Source organism: Leptinotarsa decemlineata, unplaced genomic scaffold (assembly GCF_025532065.1).
Source record: "Leptinotarsa decemlineata unplaced genomic scaffold, Ldec_3_MD MMD2_tig00000232_RagTag_RagTag, whole genome shotgun sequence".
NCBI classification, from domain to species: Eukaryota; Metazoa; Arthropoda; class Insecta; order Coleoptera; family Chrysomelidae; genus Leptinotarsa; species Leptinotarsa decemlineata.
This window is the reverse complement of record NW_027412546.1, coordinates 894,056-919,168: the sequence shown is the minus strand read 5'-3', so window position 1 is coordinate 919,168 and position 25,113 is coordinate 894,056. Positions and strand designations below refer to the sequence as shown.

Sequence of the window (25,113 nt, the reverse complement as noted above, 5' to 3'; positions counted from 1 at the left end):
CAAAGCAAGTTAAATGAAAGCTTGTGAAAATATACCACATATTTTCGAATGTCAAAGACGCAAAAATTTCTTTTTTTAACCAAATGAAATTATAGCCAAAATTAGAAGGCTGCAAAGTCGATTCTCTCTATGCAAACATAGATAACTCCAAGATTGCTCATACAAATACTTTTGAAAGAAATTATTTGATAACAGTAATTTTTTTTATCAAGATTGTGACTTTTATATTTCGATAGAGCCGGTGTTTTCGCTTGTTTTTCTCATTCGACGTAACGCAGGAATGATATGACATGACCACCGCATACCAAGTGTATGCGCTTTCATTAAAAAATTGTTCGCAATCATTCTGATTGAAAGTGCCGCGAGATCGCTCCAAGTACGTCCCTAATCTCGGCTATTGTCATATGCTTTTTTCCATGGCCAAATTGTTCATGCGTTAGTTGCCGAACCACTTCCTTGAAGCCTTGAGAAGACAGTGGCGCCGCAGCGAAGGGGGTACATTAAGTTAGAAGAAATTCAAACAGTTCAGAATATTTGGCTAACCAGTTTACAGTGAATATTACAGTTTGGAGCACCAAGGCAAAAAATAGGTATGTTGACTAGCTGCAGGAAAGTGTTTAAAACAGTGCATTCATTTGAATCAACGCGATGAACCACATAGCATCCTTTTCTAGAAGCAAAAAACGAAGAAATGAATCTACTGAACACTTTAACTGGGAAATAGTAAACATGAAACTTAATCGTAAATTCGTTGTTGTGAAAGCAATATGTACCTATAAACTCAAATAATGAATTGATGATAGAATCAAAAATAATACAAACAATTCTGTAGAACACTTTGCGTAGTAGAAAATTAATTTTCGTGCACCTTCAGGAACAACGGGAAATTACAAATCGAACACATTTTACTTTGTATCACTTACCGATACTGAAATAATAAACATCATAGGACAGGCCTAAGAATACCTAGAGAATACTTTTACAGAAGAATAATGAGATTTTAAATCTCTGTAATATTTTGCTTATTGTTTTTTGCTTCAGTTTCACCTTTCTGACTGGTGATTTTATCTACAGCAAATCATCTTCATTCAAATCAGGTTGGAAATAGTTCCCTTACCCTTTCAACTGATTGGTATATGACTACGGCAAGCAAAACTGCCTCATTTTCAATTATTATTTCATATGTGTATATGTAAGTAGGCGAATGTGTATACTTATATTTGTAGATGCAAATAATAATTTCCATTTATTTTTTTTATATCATCAAGTGTTGTAATGTGAAACGTGTGTTTGTTTTTCATTTAATTACTCATTTTTGACCTTTTGAGACTTTTGACCACATTACGATATGCATCGCAAATTGTGAATAAATATTATTATCATATAAAGGGCAATGTAAACAAGGAAAAGTTACTTTTTGAACAAACTTGCTTTCTTCATGTCAACATGGATTTCAAGAAAGTGCAACATCTGATAGATAGATAGATAGATAGATAGATATATTTATTCGTGTATAAAATAAAAACATGTCTACATTTGTCATTAAATACAAAACAAAACAAATGCTATAAAAAAACAAAAATACATATATAAAAAAATAAATAAAAAATCAATACTCACACACACATGCACTTCCATGGAGCAAAAATTCTTCCACAAAATAGAAACAATGATAAACTAAATATTTGCGCATTTGATTTTTAAATGTTTTTAAAGTAATGAAATTTTTATGTTTTTGTGGAAGGGCGTTGAACATTTCAAAACCTAAATACAAATAAGAATTATGAGATTTGGTTAGTCTGAAGAGTGGAAGACGCAGATCACTACCACCTCTGGTACTGTACCATGGCAGTTTGAGGTTACCTCATTCGCCAAAATTTTGCTCCCAACATAAAGGAGGCACTCCAATATACAGGGTGTCCCTGGACTTCCTCTTTTCCTCTCGGAAATGTATAGATGGGGTCAAAATATCACCAGTACTTCATATAACTTTTTTTCCTAAAAGTCTTCGTAACCAAGTTACGGGCCCTCGAAGTTACAAAATGAAAAATGTTTTTCTTTGATAACTTTTCAAGTGAATATTCAAAATCATCCAAATTTTGGTAATTGACTAAACAAATGAATTCCGTCGATGAGCTTTCATGCAGGAGTCAGTTGTTTTGCTACAAAGTCAGGAACGGACTACCCCCGATGGTCCACACCCCAAAACTTTGAAATGACAGATATTTTTCAATATTTTTCAACAAAATAAGGTTACTTGGACAATTTTATGAATAAAAGTACTCGTGTGGAAAGTCGATCGGAGCAACGAGTCTTGATAAAAATGTAGTTCTACTCGACGACATCAAACCCGCTCGTCCACCATTATTTGAAATGAATAATTATCAAAGCAGGGACACCCTGTATAACAACAAGGCAGCGGCATGATGTTAAATTTTTTTAAAAGGGGCTTACAATGAGCGTCATACTCACTAAACGAAATTATTCTAACGTATTCCAAAAACACTTTATTGTGAGATTTTCACTAAATTGTTTTACAAAAACGCAACACGTGTTTCGCCATACAATGGCTTCATCTGGCGTGTCTTTCAACTCATTATTCTAATGACTTTTTTTTGTGCTATGAATATTTGATTGGCATGAGTCGCACTTCCCCAAATAATCAAACCATAAGTCATTATACCGTGGAACATAGCAAAGTACGCTATTTTTAAATAATCAAAGGACAGCTGATATTTCAATTGACTGAACTTGTGCAATACCTACATATGTGATAATATAGATGCAAGAATATACTTATAAGCAAAGAAAAGTGTAATATACTAAATTTTGTTCTTGAATTAATTTTGGGTAGTGGCATTTAAACATTTTTGGAAAAATAAATTTGATGGGAAAAATGACGAATAATTCTTATCTGCCATTCTAGACAAAGCCAAACATTTTTTAATGGGAAACGTACATATTTATTAAAATATCGTATGACTAGGAAAACCCTGAAATTCACTTCTTATCTCTAGATAACTTGATGTGTTGAATTAACTTTACATTTGAGTCAGAAACAAATCAAATATTTTTTCAGGCGAAACCCGATATCAATCTAATCTTATCCGGTTGTCTGACAGCTTTTTTTTAATGGATAGAAATCAAATTTGCTTTGGTTCAATGCTAACATTTTTTCCGAGACTATTATCGAAGAGATAATGGAGATTCTTCTAGATCTCCACATTTTTTGAAGATAGAGGCTAGATGGACTGCAGAGTGTAACGGGCTGTTGGTTGACACCGGGAGAAGGAGATATTGAGAGCAGATAGTTGTTGGTTCACAGATGGATCAAAAACACCTTCCGGTGTTTGGAACCTTTGGTCTAGTAATGAATATTACTGGAGTTTTTTCCCCAACACCAAGTCATTATTTTTAACACCTCGACACGTGTTTCGATCACCAAGTGATCATCTTCAAAGAGGAAGATTAAAACTAGAAACGTTTATTACAATGTGTTAAAACAACGATAAAAATAAAATAAATACAACAATAAAAATTAATTGGCGCTCCGGGGCGACTTCATTGATAACAGTGGCGCATTTGCTTTTTCAGCTGCAGGAAAACCCGGAAAAACCTGCAGCACCACATCATCTGAAGATCTTGATCTAACAATGTCCTCTCTCTCATAAAACAAAATGTAGGGTGTCTCCAGAGGCTCCAATAAATTCAATGCATCACTAGAACACTTCGTGACACGACTATCGTCAAACTTAAACCAGTACGTTTCTTCTTTGACCAAGGCGTAATAATGACCACATTCAACGCCAGAACCACAGTGAACAATGACTGCATGAATATTATAACAGTGGTCTGCTAGGTTAAAATGTTCATCTATTTCGAACCTTCCAAAGAGTTTCTTGCTTCCGTTAGAGATTGAGCCTTGTTTGAAAATCATCAGTGTTATTATTAGATTGACTGGTGCCTCAGCTATACTTGTTTCCTTATAACAGTCAGTTAGTTTGGCGCATGTTTGACAATACAGTCGATCATCACCTGTTAAAAATTCCATTTTCAGATGATTTAACAATAAGCTTTGCACGGACTGGTAATTAGTCTTATTAGGAAAAGCTAGATGAAGTTCCAGAAATTCACATAAGTTTTCAGTTCTTCTTGAACATTTACCACAAAGTAAACAAGTGAGGATTTTTCCAGCAAAAGATTTACAAACACAAGACGAGACGGGTTGTACGGAATCATTCAGTCCAGAGCGGCTGGGAGTATTGATTTTGCTATTGTTTTGCTCACGAATAGTATTCAACAAGAACCCCAAGAATTCGGAACAATCCTCTTGTTGTCCTAACGAGTATTTAGTGGACTTCAAAGACTCCAGGAAATCGGTTGGAGGGAAAGATGATACCTTCTTACGAAACTGCAGCTGCATGAACAGTTGTTTGAGTTTGATGAATAAGCAGGAAACATTCTCGTTCTCGTTCATCATTAAAACTTCGTTCTTGAAATTCTTCGTCATGAACAACACTTATAAAATGCTATTCATGTAACAAGTGTTTCTTAAATTATCCAATCCAATTTTCTTCTCTAGATTTTCAGGACAACTCTCTACTGATTCGTAAGGAAGAACACGTTTCACAGAATCTCCATAAGAACCATTTCTCAAGCTGCAAGAAAAAGGGTTTCGTAGAGGGATCGATTCGTCTCTTACTTCAAGAACCGCTTCCACTGAAATGGTACCAGTTCTACGAGGAATGCAACTCATTTTTTGGGGCCAAGAATGACCTGAGTCCACTGACCGCACTGAAAAAGAAGAAGGTGGATCAATCACTTGTGAATTAACCTTGATAGGAGACTGATAAATATCCACATATTTTGGCTTGTTTCGAAGAGGTTTCAGTTCCGTACTGAAATTAGGGCAATGCATGATCTCATCAAAATTATGTGAAGAAGGAATAGTTCCAAGTACTGAAGCAGCATTGCCACGTTGAATAGCAATACTAATTCTTTCTATCAAAAAAGAGGTAGAACGGTGATCTTTCGTTGCTTGGCCTATTCTCCTTCCGAGTTCATGAACGAATAACTCCGGGCCATAAACACCAAAAGTTTCAACCGCTACTGGATGAAACAGATAGTTGTTTCCAAGATTTTGGTATTTTTTCCTTTTCAATTTCTCGCCAGACAATGCTGCAGTTCCAGCAGACTTGGAACTTTCGGCTAGATGGGAAGCCGCGACCGTGTCAACGCAAGTAAAGTCCCATACCACAGGTTTACCGTATTTCCATGGTATGAGGGACATGCCATCTGGTCGTTTACCATCATCTCGACTGGTACCTAAGGGTTCCAGAATCGCAGGAACATCCGCTGACAACATAGCTCGTTTCAATATGTCGTCCACTGGTGATGTCGAGATATACGCCCTGCACTTCTCCTGCAACTCAAACCATGTGTACCTTTCTCATCAACAATACTACCGCAAACACAAGTATGAGAAACACAAATAGATGAACCCATCCTAAGTCCTACTGCTATTCTGAAAGATTCATCGTCCAATAGTGTTCCAAGAGATGCAACAGGTAAAGCATTCAGCCAAGCACCCGATTCCTTGATCATTGCTGCTTTCAGACGAGCCTTATCGTATACACTTGTAGATTTTAGAAGTTTATCAGTTGGAAAGATTGTGAAGGAACCCCGGTTGTAACATTGGCCAAATCATTAAACTACAGCAAAGATGACACTGGTTCAAGCAGTGGGCTCTGAGGGACACCACTCAGACTTTCTAGGTCTGAGTTCTTGGTTTCGGAATATTCTACCTTTCCTGGAGCTACAGTCTAAGTATCTACAATAGAATTTTGTTGTTCACGATTGCTCAATACTGTTGCAGTGACCTCTTCATGATTTATTGTACCTTTTCTGTCCTGAAGTCCATACTGCAGTCTATTATTTTCTATAAACTCCATTATTATAACCTTGGCTGGTTATTTGAATACTCAGGCTTTCTTATATAACTGCATAAACTATGCAAACGATGTAACATCCACATCATCCACCATCAGCGCCCTGATTTGGTCCCCTTGATTCATTTCAGTACTCGTACGTTACGAATGAACTCAGAGGTATGGAACAGGTTATAAATAGCAGTCTTCTCGAATAGCAAAGTGCACAACACGGAATAAATTATACGAATTAATCACTAATTCTGACGTCAATCCAACTGAAAGATTCTATTGTTTCGTCGGAGAATAAACAACGACCACTAATTGAATCTTCAAACTGCTATTTGCCGGCCAGAGCATAGTCAAACACCGAAAAAACTTGTACAGGAACTTGGCACGAATTTGCACTCGGTTCAACCTTGAACATCTTCTTGGTGCATTGTCCTGCAGATTAGAAAAGATTCCGAATGAACATGATGTCATGAATACCAAAAGGAGAGGTGTCTATTTCCAACGGAATTTACTTCGTAGAAGAATTTGCTTCCTCCATGTGATTATAATTGATGAGCATAAACAATAACTTACAAACACAAACTTTAGCAAACACAATGCTGAATCACAGTCTAAATATGCTTCATTCCCATATATCTAGTAAAGATTAAAAAAATATAAACTTAAAAATATCGACTTTGACAGTGTTTGTCATGATCACTGATTTATGCTCATTTTGAATTGGTTCATCAAGTCCAGTCCATTTGAAGTTCATGACGTTAATATACTTTTATTGTGCATGAACAATATTCTCCAGAGTTATGATAGACCTTTACTACCAAAAGATTTCTCACTGCTTTTTCAAATTCAATGAGGGAATCTCAACTTTTTCTACAGACACCATGAAGGTATGTCATTGGGAAACCGACTTTTTCCCTTCATGGCGAATCTGTTAATGATCATTGGAATTTGAATTGGAAGCAAAGGAGGAGTTACATTACTCTTCACGGATGCTACGCCAATGCTTTCTTTTCAAAATAAAATCATTTTTAAAATCCTCATTTATTTTTGAGAAAATTTGATCTCCTGGTATTTCTTTGTCCGACGCATGATTTTCACTCAAAAAAATAAAAATCGAAATTAGAAAGAAAGCAAATTAAGAAATTAGATCAATTCTAAAATGAATGAGAATCTGAAAATTGCTTCATAACGCATTACCAATTCCCTAATAATATTTGAAAACATAATCTGCAAAAAAATAAATTTTTCACAAAAAACGAGTTTTATTTCATTTTGTGACAGTAAGTCTAAACGAATAGCACAAATTTGTTAATTAGTAATAATACCAACATTATAAAAATTGTTGGAAGTGGCCACCTGCACTTAGTATGCATGCTTCCGCCCTTCTACGCATGGAATTACGCACCCGTTCAAATATTCCCGGCGTATTTCGTATAGTTTCACACGAGGCAACTATTCGCTCTCTTAAATCTTCTAAAGTATTAACGGGAGTTTTATACACAAGAGTTTTAAGGTGACCCCATAAAAAAATCTAAACTGTTGAGATCAGGGGATCTTGCTGGCCATTGCTGAGGTCATCCGCGACCTATCCAACGATTAGGATAAACTGTATTTAAATGGTTTCGGACAATTACACTGAAATGAGCAGGGGCGCCATCGTGCATGTACCATATTCGATTCCTTAACGCAAGTGGCACATCTTCCAATAACCCAGGTAAGTCTTCTTCGAGAAAGTGTAAATAAGAAAGACCATCAAGGCGTCCTGGTAGAAAAAATGGGCCTATTAGATGATTACCTATAATTCCTGCCCATATATTAACCGAAAATTGGTGTTGGAAATGGGTTTCGGTTATTGCATGGGGATTTTCTTCAGCCCACACATGATTGTTATGAAAATTTTGAATGGTACTCCGAGAAAAAGTTGCTTCGTCTGTGAACAAAATTTGTGTCTCAAACTGCGGATTTAGTGCAATACTTTGTAGATACCACTGACTGAAGTACACACGCTGTGGAAAATCTCTGGGGAGTAATGCCTGCACTCTTGAAATATGGTATGGGTATAACAAAAAATCAACCAAAATATGCCAAACAATTTGATGACAAATATCCAGAGTTCTAGCGATCTTCCTCGTACTCGTCTCAGGATGTTCCTCAATTTCTTGCAGCACCGCTTCCTCAATTTCAGGAGTTCTTATTACACGAGGTCTACCTTCCGGAGTCCCTTTCTTGAAACTACCAGTTTCTCCAAGTCGACGATGAATATTTGAAAAGGTTCGACTATCTGGTAAGGCACGATTAGGATATCTTTCCTGATAAATGCGCCTGGCTTCTGTTGCATTACCATCGGCAAGGCCATATACGTAAGGCATTTGCGCCATTTCCGCATTCGTATAATTTACAATATTTACTACAGAAAAACAGCGGACTACCAAAATAACTTCAATAACACTTCAAAATCAATAAAAACGCGCTGTGACAGTTTTTAACACCAACACCTTACTTTAAACCAACATCAATATTAGCTACTGACGTTTGTACATACAGAGAATTCGTTTTTTATTGCTATGGTGGGTACGCTGTTTTTTCTGCTTTTAATCTTTAAAAGAAATCACATATCGACAAACTCCATATTTCCAAGAGGTGCAGTAAATAAATTCTGCTACACGTCAGTTATTCCAGGATAACTAAATTTATGTTTTCAAAAATTATTAAGCGGTGCTGCGTTATGACGTAATTTTAATTGAGAACAGTGCATCTGACAACAAACAAATACCTTTTAGATCCTCAATTATTTTGCAACAAATCTGATCTCTTAGTTTGCTTTCAGTCGATGCACGATACCGCATCAGATTTTTAAGGAATTTATCCTTAAGTAAAGCGATTTTTAATTTTTTGAGCGAAAACCATGCGTCGGACAAAGAAAACCCAGCAAATTAAATGTGCTCAAAAATGTATGGAGATTTCAAAAATAATTTTTAATTCAAGATAAAGCAGTGGCGTAGTATTTTTTTCGCCAAAAATATACATTTCAATACTCGTACGTACGCCACTGGCAGAGAAAATTAAGAAAATTGTACATCAGAAAATGCGCCTTGAGGCATGGAACATATGTATCAAATATGCCAAAGATGTCTACAAAATTATCTCAGTTATTATTAAAAAACTGATTATTTTTGAAAACTTTGCCACCCTGTATCTCAAAAGTTAAGGCGTTTAGGATATACGTTCATAGGACGTTTTTTCCTTAAAATGGGTCTAAGGAACAACCTGTATAGGGCGTTCCAAAAAAGCTTGACCCCCCTTTAAGTTAGAAACTGGTCTGCGATCGAAAATTTCAAAGAGCGCTGTAATTTTGAGGGGGACTAGTTTTGATATGAAAATCAAATACAAAACATCATCCCTTTGCGGTCAGCAGCTACCCTCCATTTTTTTTTAAATGGCATGAAGTCTTTTGTTCCTCTGTTACAGTTGTACGTTTTTTCCGAATTAGTTCATTCGTTATCGGGAACTTAAATGTTGGACGTATTATTCAAGAAGAAACAGAAAATGTGCTGTCGTTTCTTTTATTGAGGAAATCAACAACAAATAATCTCAATGGGAACAAAATCAACGGAATAACGGCTCAAAATGACCTCCACCTAGTTCCATATAAACTAATAAGTCGATTTTCGAAAGCTTTCCTTACATTATTCAATATGCCTGGCTTCAACAATCGGCATTCCCGAATAATTTTCTGTCGCAACTCTTCTAGATTTGTAGAAGTGATCCACTGGAATTGCCAGCTAGATCCCCTGGTCTCACACCGTTAGATTCCTTTCTGAAGTTTACTTTACAAAGCCTACAACTCTGAGAGGGGTAGAAGAAGTTGTATAAGGGTTTCAGTGAAATGGTCAGCTAGATTACCTGATCTCAAACCGTTGTATTTAGCTTCACACATATGGAATTCTATACCTCGAGTGAGTTTCATTTAATCGCTGTAAAACTGTAAAAGCCACCTAGCCTTCAACTCTTTTATCGTTTTTATGCATTGAGGGAAATTCTGTGGACATACAATAAATTACTGTTTAAACATAAAAAAATTGTTAATATCCACTATTCTCATAACTTTACCCTAGTTAGCAATTTATTTTGTGTGAAATTAAGTTCCAAACACAAACGATAACCAGTCACAAAAATAACGTCGAATAGATAACACAATTTGAATACATTCCTTGTACAGGGTCCAGGGCCACAAAAATAATCCAATTTTAGTCAATTGAAAACAAAATTATTCATTCCAAACTGTTTCGCCGTAAATTCTATCTGAAACATATTAGTAATTAGGTTTTTGTGAATTGGACGAGGAAATACCTATACCGTTGTTTTTCTCTTTAGATTAATGAAGAATTACAATTTCTTTTTATATATTTCACTATATAGGAATTTAGGTTGTTTCGAAAGTTTTTTCCGTTATTATGAGTACATTTTGAACTGATATATCTCAGTGGATACTCATTAAAACTAATTAATTCAGTATATTCTATGAATTTCACTATAAAGGTTATTTTTTATATGAAAATAGCTGTTTAGAGAGGGTTTTTTCTTCTAGTTTGTGCCTGAAATTTATGACATTGATTCCTTCCTTCCTTTGGAAGATTCCCACATTTTTTGTATCAAGATGAAGAAGTAGTAGGCCAAAAACCTCTCCCAAAAAACTTATCGCTATTATGACTAGAATTACACAAAACCTTTGTAAATTGTAGCTTATATGTTATTCTGATGTATAAGCTGTATTTATTTAAAGTTTCAATCGTGAAAGAGCCACAAAAATACATACATACATCCTCACAAACTTTCACGTACAGAGGATAGATTCAATTATCCTAATTTGTTAAAAAAACTCGCTGTTGACATGTTTACAAAAAAATGGCCAATATAACCCCTTTGGAGAAACCGCCGTCGCGCCGCTGCTGTGCCAATAATATTCCCAACTTTTTGTTGTATTTTTTGCATAACCAAATTCCGCCTTGAGGATACACGTGTCGCACCGAATGACCATGCAGTGTTCAACGAACTTCTGCCGCTTAATTTGCCATTAAAATTTGCAACTTGCAAAACTCAGCTCGATCGTAGGAGGCGGCACATGGAATAGGTTACTACAGTTTCAACGGATGGCATTGAACAGTAACGTTAACCTCTCAGATGATTGCATAATGTTATTGCGTTTTCGAGTGCTATTATTAGTCGCTATCAGCGAATCGGAGCCTAAAATTCGGTTCCTGTTTCGAAACGTAAATTTTTTTGCACGCGGACGTACCAATCTAAATATTTGGGATGGTAAACGTACTCCTCGCTTTATTTTAAGAAGACCTGTACACGCGACTACTACCAAAACAATAAAAGGTTTCAAGATTTATTTAGATTTCCAAAAAAGACTTTTTTCGTCTGAACAACTCTGCAGACAAAATGGTGAAGGCTTTCGTGGCCGAGGTTTTCAGTGTCACTCTGCAGAATCGAAATTTTCAACATTCAAAGCAAATGTATTAACAGAGCCTATCACTGACATGGGACAGTATCTGAACGAACCACGAATCCAACCACCATCAATCGACTAAAAGAGGAATCATCAATACTATATTAGACCGTGCTTTCGGGCTCTGTAATGCGAAGGAAGGCCTCGAGAAGAAACTACGGAACGGAACGGAATGGTGGTACAGAGTTTCGCTAAAAGACAGCAGGAGCCTCGCAAGGAAGAGAAGCCGTCACAACCAGTGCTTGCACTTCCCTACATCAGAGTTTTATCGGAGAGGATAAGAAGAATTGGATCCAAGTACAACATCAGAACCTGCCTCATACCCGGAAACACTATCCGTAGCAGCCTCATGAAAACCAGGCCACCAAACGCGGACTGCGATTCCAAGAATTGCATTTACCGGATACCCTGTGAGTGGGGAAAATCCTATATTGGTGAAACTAAGAGGCCATTGAATGTTCGCATTGCCGAGCACAAGAAACACACACAGCGAGGGGAAACCAGCAAATGAGGAATGGCAGAGCATATTTGGACCCATCGACATAAAATCGAGTGGTCCCAAGCTGAGATCATATACAGGAAGGAACACTGGTTTAGGAGGAAGTTCAAAGAAACCGCATACATGTTGTCCAACAATGTATTCAGCCCAGCTAGCGCAAAGATACGCAACATATGGAAACCCCACTCCCGCCAAACGGTCATCCCTCACTAAACCGGTGAAGCGGAAAAACGAAAGCGGAAATAAGTGAAAGTACTCGAGTGACCCACAAATAATAATAATAATAATAATAATAATAATATTTATTAGTCTCAAAAAACACACAGTTTTTAGACACGTCAATACAATTTCTAAAATAGGTTTGAGAGGGAAGATTTGTCAATATAGTTTTTAAAAAATGCTTGTAGATGAATTAGATTTACAAAAAAAAATACAAATTAACAAGATAAAATTCCAATCTTATAAGACTTGACTAAAATGTAAAGCCATGAGCTTTTACAAATTATAAATCACATAGCTAACGTATTATATATATTCAAAGTTGAGTAAAAGTTTGGGATGTGACCACAAAGTGTCTCTTTCTTCCTGGATAACTTCGAAATATTGATCAATTTCATATAAAGGATGTTTGGTTAATATTTTCTTCAATAAGTTTTTAAATCTTCTAAATGGCAAGTTACGAAATTCGGCAGATTTGATTTATTTCTTGTATCATGTTGATTTATATCCTTGTGAACAACTTCATTCAACAAGTGTTGTTGAACAAGAAGCAGATTTTCATAGACAAAACTGAATATAGGGTCATTATTTTGAGATTATGCTTCTTACTGCAGATTTTTGAATGACAAATATTCTATTAAGATGTACCTTTGATGCATTATTCCAATTGATCATACCATACCTAAGGACTGAATGAAATAGAGAATGATATGTTGCAAGTGCCGCACTTTGATTTACTATTTTTTTGATTCTTCTGATAGCAAAAACCGTCTTACTAAGTTTACTACACATGTTATTTATGTGGTCTATCCATTTCAGGTTGGAATCTATTTGTACTCCCAAAAATTTGGTAGAATTTTAGTTATCTCGATTTAAGCAAATTGTTTCAAAAGTTAGAGTTTCTGTTTTTTGTTCATTGAACCATGCTGTGAACCATGATCGAGCTTTCTCTAATATGTCAGTATGCATCATATGAGGATCATCTATTTTATATATTTTTTGCCCAAGGTTGCATCATCTGCATACAATATAGTTTCTATGCCTGACGAGTTCATCACGTGAGGTAGGTCGTTGATATATATCAGAAACAGAAGTGGCCCCAGTATTGACCTTTGTGGCACTCCTCTTAATATTTTTCTTTTTTCACTTTTGGTATTTCCTAGATCAACAATTTGATATCTTTCGTTAAGGTATGACTTCATCATGTCCAGGCAGACACCTCTCACTTCGTATAAATCTAATTTGGCCAATAAAATCAAGTGATTTACCGAGTCGAATGCTGAAGTAAGATCTGTAAAAACGCTCACATATTTTTCTTGGTTATCAAAGGCGTCTTTCCGATCCAAATTGATGAAGACTCAGAAGATTATTTATATCAAAGTATTTTACTAGTTGTTCGTAAATTATGTATTCGAAAATCTTTGAAAAAGTTGGCAGTATTGCTATCTGTCGAAAATTTTTTGGTTCAGATGTAACACCTTTTTTATGAATTGGCAGGATTCTACCAATTTTAAATTGCTGAGGGAAGTAGCCTTCACTCAGACAGGTATTGATAATATCTGTTAAGGGTTGAGTTATACATTCAATGGCACTTTTTATGACTAAAACATTCACACTGTTTATATCTTCCGTTTTTTTATTTTTTAGCTTGGTTATGATTATTCTCACCTCATCTGTCGTTACAGGCCTAAAGAACATCGACTTATTTGTGTTCATTTTTTTATTCATGAAAGCAATAGGGTCAACATCAAATTTGGGGTAGTGCAGTAGAGTTGTGTTTATGTTATTGATGAAGAAGTCATTCATCTGGTTAGCTGTTAGATTTTCCGGTTCATTTAAGATTTTGTTTTTTCGACCTGTTTCGGAGTTGATGATTTGCCACACAGTTTTGCTGTAATTATCTGTTTTACTTAACATACTGTGGTAATATTTTCAATTCTTCTTTTTTATTAGTTCTTTCAGGAATTTCGAATCATTTTATATAATATCAGACAATGGAAGTCCGAACTTATGAAATTCAGAGTCTACCACTTTCTTTACCCACTGCCAATCCTCTTCGGACGCCCCAGACCCCCAAAGTTTGAAAATTTCCTTTGAAATCAAGTATCGGCATGTATATCTTTTTGCAGAAACAACATACCAACATACCGATACATTTCCAATACTCCCTGGGCAATAATATTATTAACAGAGTAGACCAAATTAAAGATCTTGGAATCTATTTTAATACAAAAATGACTTTCAATCCTCATTTGGATTATGTAATAAATTCCTGCTGCAAAACCCTCGGATTTTTCTGCAGAATATGCAAACAACGAGGCAGCAATCAAATCTATTTACTATGCATTTATATGATGGAATCGGCCGATACTTGATGAAAATCCATAACTAACGTATTCCAAAAACACTTTATTGTGAGATTTTCACTAAATTGTTTTACAAAAACGCAACACGTGTTTCGCCATACAATGGCTTCATCTGGCGTGTCTTTCAACTAATTCTACACATTCAATACTAAATATATATATAGTTTATGGAGTACCTGAAATCAAAGTACCTGTAAACGAAGTACCTGAATTTTAAGTAGCTGATATTTTACCTGAGTTTCTAACGAATTAAATTACCTGCACTTATGTTCCATTTTCACATTTGAAAAAATATATTCAGTAACGGAGAGTTATTGAGTTCTAATTGATCATTCAGTAAATTACCCGAATTCCTGAATCTATTGATTTCTAAACATTCTAGATGATTAAGTTTCAAACTCTTCTCTTCTAAATGTAACACCTCGTACTCATGATTGAACTCGTGTCCTAAAAGATGGTTTGCAAATGTGGAATTGGTCTTTCTATTTACAAAACTACTCCTATGTTCTTTAATTCGTTGGAAAAATGTTCTTCCTGTTTGCCCAATATACAGTTTTGGACAGGAGCCACAAGTCACGCCAGATGAAGCCATTGTATGGCGAAACACGTGTTGCGTTTTTGTAAAACAATTTAGTGAAAATATCACAATAAAGTGTTTTTGGAATACGTTACTATGCATTTGTTTATAGTAAACTTAATTTCGGAAGTGCCATTTGGAGCCCACATTATGATACACATAAATTACGATTAGAAAGACTCCAGAACAGATTTGTAAGGTTCTTGCATTTCAAAATAACGAAGACTTTATGTAACACTTGCCATTAGCGAAATTCGATCTCACTACAAAATACAGCTTCTAGAACAACGAAGGATAATAACCGACTTAGTTTTTATTTATAAAATTATAACAAACTGTTATGACTCACCCAATCTAGTATCAATGATTTTTTATCACGTTCCTCATAGGAACACTAGAAACAGAAAATTACTTGCCAGTCCGAATTTCAGCACAAATTTGGGCAAAAACTCCCCAATTTCTAGAATGTGTGATTTCTTTCAACAAATATTGTAGTAATGTAAATGTTTATTTCTCTATTACGTTGAATTCCTTTAAAATAACGATGAAAAGAATATTCAACACATAGCAAAAATAATTGCTTAGTAAGTACGAAATTTATTGATTCATTAATTTTTAATTTTTCTTGTATCTGTTGACACCGTGTATCTCTGTAACCACTGCTATCAGTGGATGCTTCTATGGGTATTTACCTGTTTGTATCACAAATTTTGAATAAATAAATAAATAAATAAAACCTGACCAAGCCAAGTTGTAGTGGAACTAAAAAAGTTGTGCGTACTAAGTCCAGCTAGCTTTCGAAAGAATGATAAATGAAAAAATTCTAGCTTATTCAGTTTATTCGCCGATGATGTGAATTTAACAGAGCCTGAAACCAGGTATTTTGTTAAAAATATCTTTGTTCAGGCACCCGAAATTGTTTAACTGCTGCCGGATATTTTGAAAATTGAACCCTCAAAAAATTCAAAAAAACATTTGGAAATGTTCTTTACAGAAATAGAAAGTAAAGTACGTAAAATTATAGAAATGTTGAATACTTTCATTCATACAAAAATTGTACTTTCAGATGTCTATTGTGTTCATTTTATATTTAGTGTATTTTATTCAGTGACTATTAATTGCACTAATATATTTTAGTGTTTTTATTTATACAAAAACTGTGAATTTAAAATATTTTTTCTATTCTATTTCATATCTGCATCCGAATATTGTCATAATTGTTCCGTTATATTATTATTTACTGATGAATGAGAAAAAATTTTGGAGATACGGTTTGAAATTGTTTGCAACAGATTTTAGTTACAGAGATTACTTTCGGTAACAAGCGAGAAACAGAAAAACAAATATCTTAAAAGTCTATGTTGAAATCGACTCCAAATATTAAATAATTACTAGTCTACTAGTTAATTGGCTATGTGTACATTGTGTACATATCAACACTGTAAGTTAGGTTAGGTTAAGCGATGTAACTTACTGATGTTATTTTTTGCCTAAAACCACTGCAAAATTCAAATATTTTGAATACATAATAAAACATTCATATTTTATAACCTACCACCACAAATGCTATTGCGTATATGATTTATCAAAAATGAATTAATGGTGTCAATGCCTTCTAGATTCGATTTGGTGTAATGAAAACAAATGATAACATTCGTTTCAAAGTTTTTAAAGTGCAAAACCGCTACCAGATAAAAGCTGAGTAAAAAACATCAACTGTTAAACCCAGATAGTGGACAAAGTTCCAAAAATATTCCTGATAATTATACGAGTACTACTTAATCACACGAATATCTGAAGAATTGAAAAAAGGAACGCCTCAAATGATATTTCTCTTCCTTAGAACTATAAATTTTAATTGAATGAAAATAATCCAAAAGATCAATGTCAACTACTACGATAAAGGTGTGCACATAAAACTTGTTTTGATTTACACCATCCATGGGAGAATTATTCTTTGAATATATAAAATATGGTAACATTCGCTAGTATTGATAAATATGAAATTACTAACTTTAAAAGAGTGTTTTAGGGTCATACAGTTTAAAATATCAACAATTTGGTAGGTACAATTGGAACTTCTAATTGAGTGAATTGAGTTTTTCACTTTGCCCACACCAGTTTTTCTCCGTGCGTTTCGCTACCCATCATCATCAGTATTTTCGTTCTTCTTCATTTAGTCGTTATTTCAACAAAATAAATTTCCTAGCCTGAACTCTCAACTTTTTTAACGTTTCATAGAATTCATGTACGAAATTTTTAGGACAAACTAAGCTCAAAACATTTTCTATTTCCAAATCGAGACATAAAAATCACAGATTAAAAAAATGACTCAAAGCAAAAGTGGATTTTTCTAATGACGCAATGTTTTTCAACGAATAACGATATTCTCATCAATTCTCATAAATTAAAGCAAAAGTGAATAAACATTACAAAATATTTTTCCAAAAATAACTTTGACCAATAATATGGAATAAAATGACAACTAGGAGATATTTAAGAGGTTTAAGTCCCGAAAAATAAGACATAAAAAGTAAACAAACCTTAATTTTATATCGCACTTACAAACATAACCAATTTTTTGTCGACTGTTCTTGAAAAATGATTCTGGCAGATCCAAGTACATTCTAAGTCTCAATAATACAATCTAAGGCGAAAATAAGCCACTTTCAACACAAATATGAACGATATCATGCTCTAACGTATAAGTAAATGTTAAAAATCCAAATATCCGATGATAAAAATAGTGATGCAAAAACAAAACGGGTTAGAAAAGCTAAAAAATCCTTATACAAGGCTATGCTAGCATATATACCTCCTCTTATCTATAAAATCAACAAAAAACTTAAACTGTGCTTGTCTCTGACCACTAAAGGTCCAAATCTACAGCTTTCACTGCAGGTAACTAGTTTCAATCAGAAAAGAAACAAACCATCGCATTAAGGTCTTCCTGAATCTTTGAGCAACCACTACTCGTCGTTACTTTTCTGAAGAATGCTTTAAAATAAGGAAGATTCTGCGAATTTTCATTTACAATATGTGGCAAGCGGTTTTTCATACCCTGTATATCACAGGTAGATTTCAGATATATCGTTTGAGAGAGTTACCAATGTAGAATATTTGACCAGAAAAAAAATTCAATTGGACGCTTGAAGCAGTCTTTCAAATCGTTTATAAATATTAGAAACATTAACGGACCCAGATGAGAACTTTGAGGGACTCCCGAGGTTACCACAAATGGAGCAGATCTGTATCCATTTACGCATCAATAAGTCTTTCAAACGATAAAAAAATTGGATGATATGTCATATACACTTTGTTTTATTTAAATTTAATGATAGGAAGTGCTTATAGTACAGGAAACAAGATTGTTTAGAAGGGATGTCATGAAAATGTGAGGTAAAACGCAATGAGGATGCAGTGTTATCCAGATATTTAGAAGAAAACTAAAACTTAATACAGTATACTGTAAGATTTTCACTTTGAAAGTAAATGATTTTCCTTTCTTGATAAAACCCAAAAATGTGTGATCTCACGAATTTCATGAATATGTTTCTGAAGATTTCCAATATTTGAGGCATGCACCTTTTCATATCCTAAGTGGAATGATGTTGAAGACTTTTACGTCTCAGATGGCACAATTGTCTCCATCAAAGGCAAAGGCAAAAAGCTATGCCGCAGGGATGTTATTTGGACTACTAGACTGAAATCCACGTGTGCTTGTTCTCAAAGATATGATTACCGCGTCCAGTAGCTTGAAGATCACCATCAGTTTGAGTCATACAAATAATCCTGCGGGCTTTGGAGGAAATATTGACTATTTTGAATCTCTTCCAGTAGATCCGAACGTTTCAGTCCACTTTTTTAGACGTTTTTTCGCGCACACCCGTTACATGAAGGGAAGTGCCAAAGAAAACGTCGAGAAACTCGTGAATCGATACCGTAATCCCTGATAGCGTAGCACAATAAACATTACTGGATATAATTGGCACCTACCTGGCATTTCCATCGCTGTATAAAAAGCCGACCGCCCCCAGACACGCACCTCCCGACCGCTCCTCACGCCGCCCCTTCGATCCGAAGGCAGGTCATCCCCAAAAAGGTCAATTTCTCACTCGAGCAAAGAAAAAATAAAGAGAGAAAGAGAGAGAGACACGCACAATTTCCAATGCAATAGATATTGTTTGCAGCCTATCTAATTGTGTTGTTAACCAGGAAAAAATGTTTCGCCGAACTTCAACTTGCCGAAATTTCGGAGAGGGGGGCCAAGTGAAGCGGGGGACGCGGGGCCCGGGGGAGAATCGACATTCGCATGGGATTATTACGTAAGTCCAGCGCGGTGCACGTCCGCGAACAGCATATCAACTTTACAAGGTTATGCAAAGGCGGCGTTGCCTACTCCGGGTTCTAATGCCATAGATAAAAGTGCGTGCTGCGGTTGCCTGCCTGCCTGCCGCGGATGAGCGCCATGGACGTGCGGGGGGGTCAACAATTCTCTAGTTGGGCTCGGCCCGCGCCGAAATATCTCGGGAAAAACTGGGAGAAATCTCGAGCGGTTCAGGTTTTACAAGGATAGCTTCAGAAGTTCCCTACGTATCGGAGGAAACGGAAATATTTTTTTTTTTTTTTTTAATTACATTTATTTAATGTCGCATCAACCTCGAGGGTTATTAGCGACAATTCAAATTTCATAGTACATTGATTTCTTACAATAAATTTTCATATACGGTGCAGCAGCTTTATACGTCTTAGAAAGGCAATTAGTTTTTCATAGTTACAATTTTGTCCTAACGCTGCTTCAATTGAAGGGGGGATGTCGTACTCGACTCTCTCGTTGGAGTAAGATGCGCACTTGCAATTTTCTCGTTTTTGGAAGTGATTTCCAGGGTAAGACCAATGGTTTGATTGTTGATAACTTAGAGTTGGAGCCATTCCATTGCTGTTGCCACACGTTAGTAAGGATTTGTTTGTAAAACGGTTTCAGGTCTGGGTGAGCAATTCTTTTTTCAATATCTGTGAGTGGGTTAGTGGGAAATATTTCGTTTTCTCTAATTTCCTAATGCAGCAGTAGTAGCTTTTCTTTTCAATCACTTTTTCATCAAAGCTCCTACTGATACATCTAAACCTTAATCCAAAAACTATAGAAAAAATGTAAAACGTATGAGATATATATTAAAAAAAAACGTAAATGTATAAAGCATATAAAGTATGAAGTAAAAAATTTAAAAATTCATATAATGTAAAATGTATAGAATGTCAAATGAATGAAATATAAATAAATGTATGAATTTATAATGTAGCAATAAGTATATTCAATTACTGTGATTATCCATGAATCAAGTTTTCAAGTTCAATCAAGTATTGCATGAACAAAAAAAAATATTACAATGTTTTTACAAAATGGGGTTAGATTTGCTCTCTAAGTAAAACATACCTAGGTATAATTGCCTGTGTGTGTGTGTGTGTGTGTGTGTGTGTGTGTGTTTTATCCAAGGCTTCTCCAAAACAAAACTATTAGTATTGTACATAAAATTATCTTAAAAATTTTGGCCGGCAAAGATTTACAAGATAAAAAAAAGGAAGGTAATTAACTCTTATGTAAAGCATAACTTCAAAACACCAGTATATTTAATGTGTGCACGTATTAGGAATCACACGTTGAAAGGTAAGACCTCGTTAGTCCTTGGCTCGCACAAGTTTCTCAACTTCTGAGAGTTGTCGTTCGTATGGGGGCGGCAGCTGATTAACGGAAAAACAGATTTTAAACAGATTTTTACAAAAATTCTGAAAGACATTCAACGATTTGTAGAGGACAGGGATAGCAAGAAAAGGAGGGTTCATTCACTATCGTTGTATTTTATAGAAAGTTTCCTTGTTTTTCAGGATATACTTCTTTATTTCAGTTTTAAAATTTCGTACTTTGTAATTTTTTTTTAAATATACTGGTATTTCATTAATAGAAACGTTCTTTGGGGTATAGCTTTTCTAAATGTATGTATTGCTAATTCTTCATTACTAGTTTGTCTGGTTGGTTGGACAGATCTGCTTCAAAGTGAGTATTTAGTTGTGTGAACTCAAAATATACATTGATGAACATACAAAAGACTGATTGGTAGGATTTTTGTTTCTTCATATAGTAAATTTGTGAAATACTGTTTCTTTTTTCTAAATATGATTTTTATGATGGAATTTTGTATAATATGTAGAGGACATAAGTTGTTAACGAAGGCTCCTCCCTATATTATAATACTGTATCTTAGAATTAATTCTACTAGGGAAGTATGAAGCATTAGTAGGTTTTTGCTTGAGAGGATATCTCATAAAGTGTAAAATCTGTGCAGTAATGCTCTCTGTCGTTTATTTAAATTCGAGATGTGCTCGGTCCAGCGAATGTGCTGATCCAGAGTCACTCCTAGGTATTTTATTGATGATACTCGATCTATTTCTGGGCAGGTACATGTATTTGTATCCGTGCAAGTTGTTTTGTGAAGGTTTATAGAATAATCTGTAGTGGGTTGTGTATTAACCGTAGGTGTAAAAGGTATGAATTTAGTTTTAGAGACGTTTAGGGTGAGTAGGTTATTGTCCAGCCAAATTTGCAAATTTCTTAGATCTGCTTCTGCGGTTGATTTTATTTCTTCCCAGCTTGTTCCTGTGAATATCAGAACTGTGTCATCGGCGTAGCATATTATGTTGGACGACAAGTCTCGTATTTGAACTATATTATTCATATAAACAAAAAAAAGTGGCCCCAGAATATTCCCTTGTGGTACACCCATTTTGACAGTCAATTCTGAGCTTACTTCTCTTCCAATCTTTAATTTTTGTGTTCTGTATTTCAAGTAGTTCAGCATCAGGTCCAATGCGGTACCTCGCATTGGACCTGATAGTATTCTAATTTTTTTAGAAGGATATTATGTGAGACCGTATCAAAGGCCTTAGCAAGGTCAAGGAAAATAGCCAGACATTTTGATGATTCGCATTGTCTTTTCGAGGAAATCAGCTATGGCATTTTTAGTACTAGATTGTTTAATGAAACCGTACTTCCCGTCAGTTATAATTTTGTGCATGTTGAAAAAAATCAAGCAGCCTGTTTTTCAATAAGCGTGTTCAAATATTTTGGCAAAATTGTTGATGACAATTGCCGATTTTCAGCGATCAACTGAATAAATTCTTGGAAGTTGTAAATACAGTTATTAGATAAGAGACATTTTAATTAGGATCTTATCAATTTTGGTGTTTTTTTGAATCCTTCTTTTTGGTTTACCTTTTCTGGTTTTATGCCTTGTATTATATTCATGAATATCTTCATAAGTTTCATAGCATTCAATATTATTTTTAATATAGTTTGTGGTATATAATAATAATTGAAGAATGTAAACTTTCATGGCCGGACAGCTACTTTCCGTATTTTTTGGTAGGTTTTTAGTCAAGTGGTTAGATTTTTTTTCTCTAACCACTAGCCACAACAAAGAAGAGGAGGAATTGAAACGTTGATTGAGAGAGTATGACGTTTTTGTGAACCGGATAATCTTCCTGCGGATCTCAAACACCTGAAAAATGCCTTCGAAGAAAATGGATACAGCGAAGGTGAATTCAAGCTGACCATATGACCCAAGAGAGTAAACGCCAAAGTAACCCCAGCTCGCGTTCTTTCAATAAACACTTCCTATCTTCAAATTTAAATAAAACAAAGTGAATACTCCGAAACTTCCAATTTTCCATGACTCAGCGCATAAATCAGGCTGAATTTGACCGATGGCATAGGTTATGTTGATTTTGAAGACCGCTATGGTGTGTGTCTATTCCCATACACCTGCGACTTAAGAAAACCCCACAAGAAAAAGTCTAACGGGGTCAAATCGAATGCTCTCGGCGGCCACATGAGATGACCATGCCCAAAAATCGCTCCTGCAGAATATCCAATATGTGGCATGAGCTGTGTGGCACGAATCACTTGTTAGTGTGAAGATCATCCAATTCAGTTCAAAAGAAGTTGGTAATCATCGACCTATAGTGCTCGCCGTTGACAGTGATGGCCTGGCCAATGTCGTTATAAAAGGAATTTGGACCCGAAGTCGCCGCCAGCAAAAATCCACATCAAACAGTAACTTTTTTTGGGATGCATTGGACGCTCTTGGATCTCATGTGGAGCGAGATCGACTGCTTTGTATTGTTCTGCACACTCTCAGAGACAGTGGCCATGTGAATAGTCATCTCGGTAGGACGATTATGGCGACCATAAAGTGTTCATGGTGATTTGTCGAAACATAGTGAATAAATGACAAATAACTTTGGCAATGCTTGTGTTAATGAACGCACTGTTTGCCGTTGGTTTGCGAAGTTTTATTCCGGAGATTTTAGCCCCAAACTTCAAGTGGTCCCAGAGTCCTAGCTCCTTCACCAAAATTCAGTTGAATTTTTGAAAATCATTTCTATTGTCTACCAAGTACCGAGAAATGTTTGAAAGGTTTCAATTTTTGGATAGTTTCATGTACCTACTCTTGTGTGTGAAATACTGATACTAAAATTTTTGAAGTGAGTAACTTTTGAATCTGAATACTCAACTTTGAATCTTGATACTCAACAAATAATTTGTTCTTTGAGTTTAAATTATTTCAATCACTCTTTAACAGTTGAAATGAGAATTTAAGTATCTAAAATATTTTTTTTATTTATTACTCAGTCTTTCTACCTATTGTAATGAAACTCGGTTTGTTTATTATTAGTTCCAGAGGTGTCACGGCGGTACATTCACACACTATTATTATTATTATTAGATATTTCTGAAATGAAATTTGGAAACACCGTGTCATCAATGCAATAAAAATTGAGTTAACTCTAAAATAAATTTAGAAGTTTTTAGCAGTCATCGAGCAAAAACTGTCTGTTTATCGTTTATCACAAAATTAAGATGCTATTCTAGATACAATTTCGTTCTATTATTACATTGTTTTCAAGTTGTAAGAGTACACGTGCAATCAATTATCAATCTCGATGATAAACCGACCTTGCTTATTATGCTTATCAACACAATATCGGATTTTAAAAATTGTAAAGTGTGTCTTTAAATATTCTGGTAAACAATCTTGTCGTGAATATTTTGCATTGGTTGTTTTAACACCCGGGCAGAAAAGTAGCGGGCCTAAGAGAGAAAACACATTTTTTTACAAATTTGTTTTACTCATCAACGTAATCTCCATCCGGACTAACATTTCTATACCAATTTTGTAGAACGATTCATCTTTGCCTCAAAATAGGCCTCAATTTCAGCAATAACATCTTCCTTCGAGCGAATTTTCTTACCGATGAGCATTTTTTTAGGTCTGCGAACCGCCAGTAGTCGCTGGGAGCCAAATCTGGCGGATACGGTGGATGTGAAAGCTATTCAAAGTTCAATTCATGTAGTAGCCATTGTTTTGATTGATTTGTGGACGGCTTGGACGAGAGTAACCAGTTGCTATCCATTCAGATGACTTTGGTTTTGATTCCATAATGAAGTGATGGATCCATGTTTCTTCCATTGTTACATATCGACGCATAAAAATCCAGTTTGTTATATTTAAACATGGCAAACACTGCTAAGAATCTTCAAGAGTTTCTTGTTTTTAGTCAACAGTGCTCAGTCAAATTCTCACGTAATATAAAGCCAACATGTTCTTTTGATGTCTCTACAATGTCAGCTAACTTACTTAAGTTCACTTTTCGATCATTCAAAACGATTTTGTGGTATTTTTATGTTTTCTGGTGTTACTACCTCATTTGGACGTCCAATCGGTGCTTCGCTTGAACGTTAATTTTTTCCATGAAGAAGCAGAGTAAACTTGAAACACGAAAATACCCTAAAATTTGAAGTTGTAAACCGATTTTAATAATTTCTTTTTTGAAATGTCAAGTACTAAAAGGTCTACCTTGGGACAAAATTTGAAATGTTTATTGAAGTTTCAGGGCATACTACGATATTTTTTCTTAGGCGAGAATCGGAATTTTTTATTAGCGAT

The 25,113-nt window shown here is 35.1% G+C and overlaps 1 protein-coding gene across 2 annotated transcripts in view; it reads right to left on the bottom strand.

Moving 5' to 3' along the window:
* The window catches only part of chinmo (Chronologically inappropriate morphogenesis), a 116,090-nt gene that overhangs the window by 40,454 nt on the left and 50,523 nt on the right, over window positions 1-25,113 (bottom strand). Inside the window, exon 1 of one of the 2 annotated variants that reach the window (XM_023159353.2) lies at window positions 19,109-19,369. The exons of the other annotated variant lie outside the window; for it this stretch is intronic. Coding sequence (XP_023015121.1) covers window positions 19,109-19,121 — 13 coding nt within the window. The 5' untranslated portion in view covers window positions 19,122-19,369. Of the gene's footprint in view, window positions 1-19,108; window positions 19,370-25,113 lie in introns of those variants that run through there. 2 annotated transcript variants of the gene reach the window in all.